The following is a 13,150-nucleotide window of genomic DNA, read 5'->3' as shown; positions in this document are numbered from 1 at the left end:
TGTTAAAATTGCAAAAACAAGCGATTCTACTAATCACACATTTGCATTTCAGAGAGTCTTGCAGAGAAACCTTCAAAAAATTGCAGGTGTTGACTCTGCCGGGTCTCTACATTTCCGAAACAACTCTGTTTTGTATGTCTAAATGTGTCAAGATAAGTGGCCGAGACAAACATTCATATTAGACCAGAGACAAAGATAGCTATCGAACTGGTAAACACAGAACGGTGGTTTATGAACATCTGCCCTCATAGGCAGGTGTTCATTTCATCAACAAGCTGCCGAATTTTATCAAACATGCTAAAACGCCCAAGGCGCTCAAAACTCGTTCAAAACGCTTTTTGACATCACAAGCGTTTTATGATGTCAACGAGTTTTTGGCATTTAACTGGGAGACCGCCCAATCAGAAGATTAACTACGTCGCTGAAGGTGGAAAAATTCGCGAGTGCATGGAAAATGAATGAGTGCTGAATTGTATTCTGATTTTATGTAGGGTAAATGGAAAAATTTTAGTTATAGAAAAACTGACGTTTGCTATACATGTAAAACCATGTCTTCGCAATAAAGATTTGATTGATTGATCGATTGATTGATTGATTTTGGTGGATCGAATACAAGGTCCTACTACTTTGGACATAATATATGACCTTCATATAATGGAGTAAATTACATAAAATAATTTGAGGATGATGAAAGATTAGTGATTTCCACCTATACCCGGTTGGACGAGGTGGTTAGTCTACTAAAGGTATTAAGATTCTGACATTGTGGTGAATGAGTGAAATATTACATTCTTAATAGGATCCAAAAACCAACAAATTCAACAAAGTGCTTAACCTTGTTCTTTATACTCTACTGCAATGTTTACTTTGCCGGTCTAGAATTGTATTAAATAAATTGTAATGAACATCTCGAACTTTATTGTTTTATCTAATCTATAATTTATTCCCACTACATCGTTTTCGTCTCTAAGATACAATTTGTAAGTACTATCTAAATTAGAAGCAGCTGGAAAACTGCTGTTATCCTGAGTAACAAAGTGAATCCTATACAGTTTAACAAAATCATTGGTAAAGAAAATAAATTTTTCTGTTATTTGCCACCGATCAGTAACACTGATATATTTGACACATAATATATATATTCATATATTGTGTCAAAACAGTGATAATTGTTTCTCTGAACAATGGCAAAAGTCCTCTTTCTTTCACGATCCATCGTCAAAAACAAAGAATCACTCGTAATTCTGTGAAACCATATAAAAGAAGAAAATATATAGCAGGAATATGAGTTATATTAAATGGGGCGTTTAAAGGAACTCTAGACACTTTTTATAATTCGAGTGTAGGGAATTAAATAATTTTTGTCAAATAACAATATAACAGCGGATATTTTTTCCAGGGATCGTTCTGTCACTGGCGGACGGGGACTTTCACCACTTGCGGGGACCCAGCTTCCTGATGGAACCTCCCTCCAAACTGGAATTCAGCAACTCCAGCGGGGGTTGGTTGGACTGTTCAGCGTCCGGCAGTCCACCGCCGGCCCTGGACTGGTTGTCCGTGGATGGGAACTCAGTGGGTGACGTGCCTGGTGTCCGCCGGGTTCTCCGTAATGGAACCCTTGTCCTTCTACCGTTCTCGGCAGAGGCGTATCGTCAGGATATCCACAACACTGTATATCGCTGCGTCGCGCAGAACGCCGTCGGAAGGATCCTCAGCCGTGACGTACAAGTCAGAGCGGGTAAGTTTAGTCTGAAAACTACTTTATACTATTTCATAGTCTTGAGTGAGATGTGTGACATATAAGTTTAGTAGTAAAGTTGAAGATGGAACTTATATTGTTAATAGAATATATTGTTAAATGAATATAGTGACTACATAGTTAATGTAATCACTATAGTCAAAAAGCGAACAACTAATACTAATACTTTTTATTTTGCGAAACCTTTCTATCGAAAGTTAGCTTCGCTATCAAAAGGCCTTACTAGATAAAAGTTATAACATACTGGTTTTTTTCATTTTTCAATTTAGTAATTAAACACTACAAGCGTTATTTTGAACACCTGGATTGTTCTGTTTTGCCTGATCTGTCTAGAGGTTTGATATACGATTATTCCATGTTCACCTTTACCAATACAATTAGTACCAAACCAAATATTTAGTTTATCTGAAACTATCAATAGATACTAATTTCAATATGTACTGACATATGTAAGCACTTTTAGCCTCTTTAGAAACTTCAACTACATGTGCTTATGTAAGCGTTTGGGATGAAACCACTGGGCATGTTGATAAGGTCTTCAAATTTATCTTAGTGGAACTTTTGTCTTTAATAATACCCAGTTTAAATTGAATGGGGCGATTAAAGTTACAACATCGGCTTTAGAAATCGTGTACATTGACAACTTTTAAGTTTAACATTTATATATTTTTAAGGCGATAGCCTTAAACGTAAACGTATTGTTCACGGAATTAATTCACATATGGGTTTTGAATATTTAGTAAAAATATTTTATAATAATAATGGACATTTTTAATCAGTAAGTTCAATACTTTTCGTAAAGACGTAGTTGACTGATACCCTTATCATGGAGTAGGATCTTTGCAACCTTTGGTATATTTTTTTCATATTCATGTTATATCTTGTACCGCTGTCTTAGGCACGCACTATGAAGTCTACCTTCAAATTTACTCATAGATTTCAAAATTTACTATTGAGATCACTCGCAATTGGCCGTTGGAATAAAAATCTAACTCTGATTCCATGGACGGTTCTAATCATCATAAAATAAATCTTGTACTCCTAATAAGATATTACTTAGTTGGTTTGTTAATATGTCACACAAAATAATGTACAACTTCAGTGTAATTGAGGGAGATTCTGCAATACACCGCAATGTCCCAGCCCCAAACTAAATTCACATTTAAGTGTCTCCTCGCTTCAGAAATGAAAAATTAACTTAAAACATGATTTATAGTGTTAAACACGACTTTTTTTTCTCTCTGAAATTACTAATAACTGGAACAAATTATCTAAATGCTTTACAAAAACATACAGCATGATCCGTATGAATTACGTCTTAAAACGTTAAATTATAAAGTGAGAGATGGTGCAGCAAATGTAGTCGAATCACGAAATGAGGTGAGTGAATGTACAAACAGCTAAGTGAGGAGACGAGGCGTCTGCAGAATACAGATAGCGGCTGAGTGTTATAAACGTTATGTTATAAATGCCGCTGATACCTTTATACGTAACGTGTTATGTTACTACAGGAGTTAGCGCTCTCTATGTACAACAATAACTTCTACAGTATTCTCTTTTTTTATACAGTAAAATTACAATTTTTAATGTTTTTAAAGTATTTTATTTATTTAACTAATCAAACCTTAAAAGTCTAACATTTAATAAGTTCTTAGTGACTAAAATTTGAATATAGAAATTAGGAAGAAGATGAATAAAATAAAATTAGTTAGAAACTCAGTGGTTTCAAATTGGCAGAGAGATAATTTGTGTTTTTAATTTGTTTCAATATGCCGAGAGTACATATATTTTATTTACTGACTTAGATTGAATATATTGTTTACAGTGGTAACACAAGCTTACAAGGTGGCCGTGGAGGTCCTAGGGGCTGCTAGAGGATGCACCGCTATACTACAGTGCGTAGTAGACCGGTCTGTCAGGGACATGGTCAAAGTTGTTTCCTGGGTACAGGAACCTAGCTTCTTCATATATCCTTCCCTACAAGGAGGTGAGTACTAGTAGTGAGAGGGTAGAATGAATCTCAGTACGATTCCAAACTGTATTGATTCTTAGTTCGGATAACAAGTAGATAATGTATGATTTTTTTAAATTTTAGCAGTAACTTTAATTACTACGCTGTACTAATTGATTTGAAAACTAGTAGTTACACGTTGGCACGTACGCAATATTCAGTCTCAAAGGATTTATATGCCTAAAAATAAGTAAAATCACTTACGATGTAATATTGTGGATCCCTTTGAAATTTTGATGATGAGTAGGCATTCATCTGTTACACATTACTTCAATGTTAGAGGATCAGAGTTTTACCTGACTTTTATATCATGTTTTGAGCTTGTATGAGCATTTTAGATTCGAGTTCATTACATTTCCGACGTCACGTCTGTTTGCCTTGTTTCCTCCAGTAAGAAAAGTAGAAATAAGTACTCGGGTCTAGGAAATCTACTCCGATAAAAAAAGTTTACTTCCATTCCTTGTCATATGTTTCCAGTCTAAGATATTTACAGGACAATAGTTGAGTTTGTATAAATATACAGTATATATATATATATATATATATATATATATATATATATATATATATATATATATATATATAAGCCAGCTGGGATCAAAATGTGTCTACTTACGGCCGTTTATATTTACTTACGGTACCAAAGTTGAGTTTTTCTTGTAGCCCAGATGAAAAACGTATATACATAATATGTAGCTCTCAGAAACCTATCACGGTTAAAAATATTCTAAACATACAAGCGGCGAAATAGGTAGACTTCTGGTATAAATAAGATATCCTTACTAAGTTCATGTGACATATCAAAATAATCGTTTACAAGATTTTGTGTTGTATAAGTCTTATAATTTTTAGAACTATTGTAAGGGCAATAACGAATTGTGTGGCATGATAGTGTTCATTTCTCTGTCTCCCTTGAGCCACTGTAAAAATGCTATATCAAATTGCAATGAAGGCCGCTAGTGTCGAGTATGTAATAACATTCACAGCTTTGTTTAATAAAGTTGGTTTTAAAACATTGTTAAATTCTTATACTCTATTATGTAAACAGTACTTACAATGCATTTCATGTTTTAACTTCATCACTGGCACAATCTACAGTAAAGGTTAGACATTAGCGTTGCCTCTGATACCTGCAGCACTACTGATCAAACAGTGTTATAAAATGTGTTGTGTAAATGCAAAAACATGTTTTGGCCTCTTTAACGAATTTAAAGTTTTGTGAAATTAGTAATATGAAACGTAAATACTACCATTCATCTAAATTTTAAAAACGTTCGTTCGAATGTTTTTCTTTTTCCAAACCTTTCTCGTATATTTAAGATTATATTACAAAAATAATTAACAGAATTGTTTTAGCCGTTCTATAGATTAGCGCTTAGCAAAATATTAAGTGGATAATTTTTATTTATGAGAGTAATGGTTTTATACACATAGTTAAGAGGTACAACATGTTTCTTTCATAAGTGTCGCAGCTTTAGACAAGCTCTCTTTGGTTTTGGAATCCGAACGAAAGTGAACTAAATGTAGCAATAAAAAACAGCCAAATACTCTTTTACCCTTTTCTTAGAAAACTTACCCGATTTGTTGTAGAAGCAGCCAAATAAGTGTTTTAAAGGTCAGTACATCTAATAATCCCTTTATATTCACTATCTATTACTAAAGATGTATCCAAGAATTTATACAACTACATGAATTGCTGATACATCGTCACCCCACAAAATTCGGTAGAAAACAATTATTCTGGAGGTTGACCGGGACTTGAAAGAACAGGAATTTAACCTTTTATCGCACGTTCATCCAACCAGCTCTTAACACTACCAGATCGCCCACTAAATACATTTCCTATACAAGGAATTGATTGTTACATTAGGCTACCTGTGTGTAATCTTTAATTCTATTGCAGATTCTCTATAGGTATCAAAAGAACTGTCAAACAAAATTTAATTGGTGAAGCCATCTCTTTAAACAGTTGTACAATCCACATAACGAAATTCAACCTTGTTTTTGGTTTTAAAATAAACTTTGTCAGTATTGCCAAATAACGCTAACTATAACTTTGTTAGTACACCTACAACTGGTAGAAGTATTTTGATCTGCTCCTATTGTCTCATCTTATAAAATTGAACGGTTATTTCTATGTACAAAGTAACTATTAAAGTTTTGACTATATCACTATCGATAAACATGATGTACTTAATTTAAATCTGATTTCAATAAAAATTAATTGCTTCCACAGATAAATGGTATTCTACTTTTGATAAATTGATAAAAAATAATAAAAACCTTATTTTTCAGCTTAGATTTTGTTGGCACTTAAGCAATGAATCAGGAATGAATATATCAGAACAAATTTCAATAAATCATACTACAAATGTCTAATTAAAACTTTTACATAAAAAAAAAGAAAATGTCGGAGAAAAGTGTACAAGCATGACAATATACGATGAAAAAGTCTACGATATAAAACATTACTTTGACCTGATCGCTCAAATACAGTAACAAAAAAGTCTAGAGAGTTTAAATAATTACTATCATTAAGCCTTGTTAATGTGAAGAGGTAGTATAATGCATTATATATACTATTATATACAAATATAAAAGTGTCTTTCTTTATGTTTGTATGTATTTGTTACACGATCACGCAAACACTACTCGTGACCAATTGTACTAAACTTTTACTTTGACATTCTTAAGGTCACTGGTTAACATATAGGAGTATTCCTTTTTCGAAAATAACTCCGGGTTACTCCCAAATGGTCTTGACAACTCATTTAAACCGCTATTATCTATTATGTTTATAGACCTGGCTAATTAGTAGATAGTAAATGTGTTTTTAATCACCTGCCAAAGTGAAGAATAGTAAATATAATAATGTGTTCATATTTACACTGGTAAATGTTTGTTATTATTCGTTTGTGATAGTCAGTAAAACATTTATTATAAATTTCATGTTACATTGCAGAAACAAACCTGTGTTGTTGGCGGCGCGCATGACGGGCCTTGCAGCTGTACTGGTAATGTATGATATAAATGACACTTGTTTTTGAACGAAATGACTTGTATTTACTCTAACACTAAAATGAGTTGGGATATAATTAGTTGTAGGAATAAGCGGACTGTTATTAGTAATACAGGACTGGCGGCTGATACAGAAAGCTTGTGCCTACTCCTACGTCCTAACTATGTATAGGAATGATCGTATTCAGGCCCTTGTCCCAGTAAAGTGATCTGCGCTCGGATGTGCGTGAGGGCGCTCCTCCTCCGGAGTACAATGAAGAACTGACTAGAGTGAGAGGAGACCTTCGTTCTGTTTTCCCTTGGAAGGCCCCTCTAACAATGGAGTGAAAGCTCTGTCTCGCCTCCCACGGCCCTGACTAACGAAGATTACTCTTATACCCTACCAGCCCCCTTGCCCCACCGTATATCTACTGAAGGCGGGGTGTGAGTTAAACCTGGGTGGAGTTTTGAAACTTCTCCCCTTCTATCAATACAGCACTGGTTCGGTAAGATACTACAGGCCACTACTCATAATACCTAAGGGGGAGCCATGAAAGCCTCTGGTTCGTGAGGCACCTGCTAACTCATGGGTGTGCCCCTGAGAACAAGGAACTCCAAAGTCGCCTCGACCATTGTCCGGGCCCAAATATTAGAGAAACAAGAACTCACTCTAAGACCTCCCCTCTTGAACATAACCTTGTCAATAATAAAACTAAACAGGGAATTTACCCGTAAAACTAAATTGAAGCAAATGTGGATTTTTCACAAACCCTAACAATTAAATTACAATATATAAACTAACTGTAGATACTAAACTAGAGACAAATATATTCTTTGGAAACTAAAACCGGCATGCGAACTGCTAATCAAAATATGCAAATATTGATGACAATAATTTATTGAATGTACAAACAAATAAGAGCCGATTAAACATTTCTAAATTTCTAGCAGCTAAATATTGATTCAAGGACCTAATTTATTTGAATTAATGGTGAAAATCTAACAATTCTAATACGTTCTACTAAACGTAAACAATGGGAATGAGTTTTTAAACAGAGTTAAAACAATGAACAATTCTAATCAAAATATAAATCTATAAAAAGTATGAATACAAGACAAAAACTTAAACATGGTAGTTTAGCAGAACTCAAGGATAATTAAAGTGAAAAATCTAATTTACGTTTACTTTAGTATACACAGTTTATAATACACAACAATAGACATGGAACAATTGATTGAATGAAAATGATGAAATTGAAACACGAAATGAAATCAACTCTTATAACTCAATCTTGTTTTAAACACAATTGAAACTATAGACAATTGTAATGTGAATTGATGACACGGTTGAGTATAATACCCACGACTGAAATAGAACTACAAATGCCTGCAAATGGATGTTTACTGTCAACTTAACCTTGAAAATTACTACTTACTTGAAAATCTAAGCTATTGATGTATAAACTAAGCTATGCTATACAACGGGAAACTATTTGACTATTTCGAGTACACTGACCCTTCAGGTCACTATGATGGTAAATGTAGGATTAAACTCTTGAACTATGATATTAGTATTTACCACTGAGCACGACATTGACACTCGATCTGATTACACTTACAACTTGTTTTTAGGTTGCTAGGGGGAGGATAGTTCTAGGGGAGGATACTGTGTTGACTGCTCGAAACGATCCTGAAGGTGGCAGACGACGTCACTTTTACGGTGGCGACGATCTAGTCGGATCCTATTATGGTCCGCTGCCAGGATGGACCCCACCACCCTCGGACCTGTGAACCCCACTGAGAGGGGGCAAGTTGTCTTCTTTCAGGAGAAGTTAAGTTGATTTGAGCTGGATGTTGGCTGCTTTCTGATCTCCACTTGTAGTGCCGTTGTTTGTAAGAGAAGATATTCTTTGGACCAGATGTCCAAAAAGTGCTGCGCAATCTGCTGTGTCCTCTGCCAATGTGAGCCTGTTATAATCTGTTTAATTGTAATGTAACAAATGGTCGTAACAAATGGGATCGGTTGCACCAGTGGTAAAGGATCACACGCAGTGAGTTAATGGTGAAGAGGTGGACCAGGTTAATGGTGAAAGGTCATTTGGTTTAGTGGGGAAAGGGGAGTGCAGAGGATTTCAGAGAGCAAGCTTCAATCATTGTTAAAGTATGGTAAAATAAATTCTCGAAGGTGAGTGAGTGAAGGCGTTGGTCTAACAACTCGTCGTTCAGTCAAAAGATTGTTCACTGACAGCAGCTTCGAACATGCAGCTTCCCCATAAGCCTGCCGAAATGAAGGGGATCCGAAGGGGTGGAATGAAGTGCCATGTGCCGACTTATTAATCGTTGATTCTTCGATCGATCTTCTGAGACGTTGATTCTTCTTCTCTGATAAACAGATCTGCTGATGTTTCTTCGTAACTCGAAGTAATCAGAACTTGATGCCTGCGCGAAGCTACGAATCTCTCTGCGCCATACGAAATTTGGTAAAAAAATTCCCATTGTCCGCCGAGTACATGTTTGTAAACATTTCCTTCGTCGTGAAATAAATCTCCTGAATGCTTCATTACTATTAAATGATCTTCACCTGTCTTGTCTGTATGTCAACTTCTAAATGTACCAGCTTTGGTTGCAATACCAATACTTCACTATGTTACAGCTTTCGACGATTGTATGACTACAAATATCACTTATGTAATATCTACTGGATGTAGGACTGATTCAGTGCCTGTTTGATGGCTTTAATAAATACTGGGCCGCTGTTATCAGTTGTGCCAGTATGTTCCATATAGGTACTGAAAGGTCGACATGGGGCGTACTCGATCTGAGGGTATAGATCACCCATCTGCAGGTTGATTCTGCGTTTTTGGATTAGCCTTAAAACACTTGAACGCAACTGTGGTGTGGTTCATGCTCATGCATTAAAAGTTTCGTCCATTAAGGGGCCAATATCGTTGCCGCAACGATGCCAAGCAGCAGTTGAGGTGCGCTTGCATACAGAAGTTCTCTGATGGACCCATGACGAAAAATAAGTTCTTCGAAGTGACTTGATATGGTGTAGATTGGGTTGTATGTTTTGTAATGGATCCAATATTTTGTTTTCTGCATGATCTATTTGATTTCTGCATGTTTTTAATTCCCGCCCTAAACCTCCCGTAATGAGTTTCTCGGTGAACTCAAAAAAAGAGTTTCCAAACCAAAAAAATGGACTGTCCTTTCCTAATTTCCACCATGTTCTTTCCTTCCTCCTATATCTGGGCCTGTAATCCTTCCAATTCCCTATGAATGATTTCTGTTCTGCTCAATGTAAATTTTCCTGTTAAGGCATAGTTGCGAGCTCTTCTGTAAGTTTGAATGACCTTGTAAGTGTTGCTTGGTTGAATTCTTTCTGTAGTTAATGGAATCCTAAGACAATAACGCTAACTCTTGTGAGTTTGCTTAAAGATGATGTATTTTGGCTGCAACATCTGATTCATCTATTGCTAAGAACTGCTGACTGTAACCAATGTAGTTTGGGTATTAGTTTTTTGTTCTGTTAGCTCTAAAAATTGGTACTCAAATCAATTTGTTGGGCCATTCACTAGAAATTTTGTATTAACCAACTCCAATGTCTGGGCCATGACCACCAATAATTTTTTTTGAATCTGGATAATACCTGTATGATATCGAAATCTTGCTATCAGATTGGTTTGTCGTGGTTCTTACGTGAGCCTCCATTCACTACATATTTCGAACAGTCTTCGTCGTCAATGTATTAATTTTTCACCCGATTAGCAACGTAAATTTGTTCTTTTTCGGATTTGATGCTTGATGAAGTGATCCAAGACTCAGAACTACTACTCTGGAGTCGGGTCGATGTGTATCCAATCAACTTTAACTATGCCAGTATCCCATCCAATTCTTTAGTTAATAATTTTCGATAGTAGGCAGCGCGGGCACGACTTTCCCAATTTTGATGCTGATCCGGAATATGCCAGAACTCTTGAATGGTTTTCTTTGTGATCACCTAGACATATTTTAGTGTCATCACACTTTAATTTTGAGCCAAGTATCCAATACATATTGTGTCCGTATCACTCGCGTATCCGTCAGTTCGCGTATGTACACCACAATACTCACTTTACTAGGAATGGACTGCTGAGGAAGTGGTGAGGCGTCACATGTATGTATCTTTTTTTGCGTGATTGCGTGAACCTGTTGTGTCCTTTGTTATTTGCCGTCACCTTGTATTGAGAGCTGTTGTGTTGTCGTATTACATCTACGAAGTTTGAAGAGCTGTTGTCTGAGGCTGTCCCAACAACCCACGATGTCTATTTGGAAGAACATCCTCAAACTCTTGCATGAATGTATATTTCATCCCAACCTTCAGAAGCTCTCTTTCACAAGTCTCTTGCATGAAAGTGTCTAAAATTTCAAATGGCTAAGATCCATGCTGACAGAAGCAGATTCCTACAACTGCAGATCTCTGTACCCACAACTCTAGTCCATGGGCATGAATCGTTTCTAGTTGGGATGGCGTAAAACTGGAACTATGTCGGTCTCATGACTGAGCCCTAGAACGTCCATTTTGGATAATATACCCTGTGCTATACTTTCATTAGATTCGTAACTTAGGTTACTAGATTATCTTTTGAGTTCATGTGGCTTTCGCCTATTGTTTATCTGATGGTTTTTCGGTCCTAACAATTCCTAATCGATAATTGTTACTGTTTAATTTTTTTCTCTTATTAAATCCGCTCCTGATTTTTATCCAACATTTGTGTTTGGAAGTCCAAACAATCCTTTAGCGTCCTTCGAAGTGTTTTTGCACCTGTCATTTTCTTTAAATTAAATCCTCCATAGGAAAGTTAAGCATTGATGTCGATATAGGCATATGTTGAGTTTGGAATGACTTTAGCGTCCTCGAGTGATGATTGGAGGGTCACCTCGATCATCTGACATAGAATGCACCTGTACCTAGTGATAGCAACATCTTGATATAAATCCTATGACTTTGATCGTTCATCTTCGCTGTGAGTAGTATGGAGGATATGGTCCCTGATTGCTTCTCATCTGTAATGGTGATGGAGTTGAACTGCAAAGAGGGTACTGCTGGCTGAGGTCTGATCTTTCCTTTTACTCCATATATGAACTATATCTGCTGTAAGTCCAGTTGTTCTTCACTTTGTCTCCAATGTATACCTGGCGGTGTACATCCAAGTTGTTTTCTCATAAGATGTATCTGCCACTTAATGGACGTATGTACAATGGTATGGACCAACTATGCAGTTTCAAAATCTGCACTTGAGAAGCAGATGTATGCCACTGATCGAAAGGAACCATCATTTGAAAAAGAGACAAATACAATCTCTTGACCTTTTCAATGTTGGTAATGTACTGTGCCTTTTAGGCCGGTAAGCATCAAATACAAGGCCCACTGGACTTCACGTGGGTTGTTGATGCCCTAGTGCTTCAGCTAACATTTCATTCTCTAACGACAGGTAGATTGGGATCTCTAAATATAATCACTCTGGACCAACTGGCTTCACGTTTGGGCTTTCTTGGACTCCACCTCTATGTCATCTCATATGCCCAAGTTGCTTCATACATATCATTCATGAATTTGAATTGTGAATATGCTGCATGTAGATTGGGATCTCTTTCAAATTTATCACTTTACCAGTTGACTAAATCGAGATTTAGAGACTAGAAGTTTTTTCTGGGGACTCTACCTAGACAATCTTCTTAATAGCTCCACTAATGGGCAAACTAAGCTCACATTTTGCCTGTAGAATCCCTGTACGTTGTTTCTTGTGTACATTCCGTTCACACGTGGTAGTCTTGACTCGGCTGGGGATGTGTGAAAATGTCACAATCTTTTCAAATTTCCCAGAAACGTACCGAGGCTTGTCCCCTTGCCTTTGAATTACTGCTTTTGGATAGATAAATTTGCACTGTCAATAGACTGTTGTTGGTCCTAGATAGCAACCTCACCAGAGGCGACCCACACACTGCTAAAAATTTTCCTAGTAGCACTATCCAGAGGCGAAACCTAATGGCGCTTTGATCTGTGTGGTCTCACCTGTCCAACACACAATATACTAGAGTCATTGAGCATTGAAATCATATGATCTTCTATGTCTATTGCATGCTGTCTATGGTGAGTTGGCCCTGAGTGAGTTAAAAATTAAAATCTGCTAAGAGTCATTGTTTATAGCAGATTCCAATTGCTTATGTTCAATCTGAGTGGGGGCAAATCGTATGGGGCAAATTATTTATGTTTAGTAAAAATGAACAGCTTAATGTAGTTTTTGTAAGCACTATGTTGTGAGTGGATGGTGCAATAGACAACGTGTGAGATGGAGGCCTGCCTATTTCCGATGCCAGTGATTTGGGGATGTTTGAGCGTA

General features: G+C 36.4%; 1 protein-coding gene across 8 annotated transcripts in view; it reads left to right on the top strand.

Annotated features, from left to right (window-relative positions):
- The window catches only part of LOC124366619 (Down syndrome cell adhesion molecule-like protein Dscam2), a 191,096-nt gene that overhangs the window by 121,805 nt on the left and 56,141 nt on the right, over window positions 1-13,150 (top strand). For all 8 annotated transcript variants that reach the window (XR_006922839.1, XM_046823250.1, XM_046823238.1 and 5 more), the window contains 2 exons: window positions 1,400-1,738; window positions 3,585-3,746. Coding sequence is in view for 7 of the 8 variants with exons in the window: in XM_046823250.1 (XP_046679206.1) it covers window positions 1,400-1,738; window positions 3,585-3,746 (501 nt within the window). In the remaining variant the exon portion in view is untranslated. The remainder of the gene's footprint in view (window positions 1-1,399; window positions 1,739-3,584; window positions 3,747-13,150) is intronic.

The sequence above is a fragment of the Homalodisca vitripennis genome, chromosome 1 (assembly GCF_021130785.1).
Source record: "Homalodisca vitripennis isolate AUS2020 chromosome 1, UT_GWSS_2.1, whole genome shotgun sequence".
Classification (NCBI taxonomy): domain Eukaryota; kingdom Metazoa; phylum Arthropoda; class Insecta; order Hemiptera; family Cicadellidae; genus Homalodisca; species Homalodisca vitripennis.
This window is presented reverse-complemented; position numbering and strand designations above follow the sequence as displayed.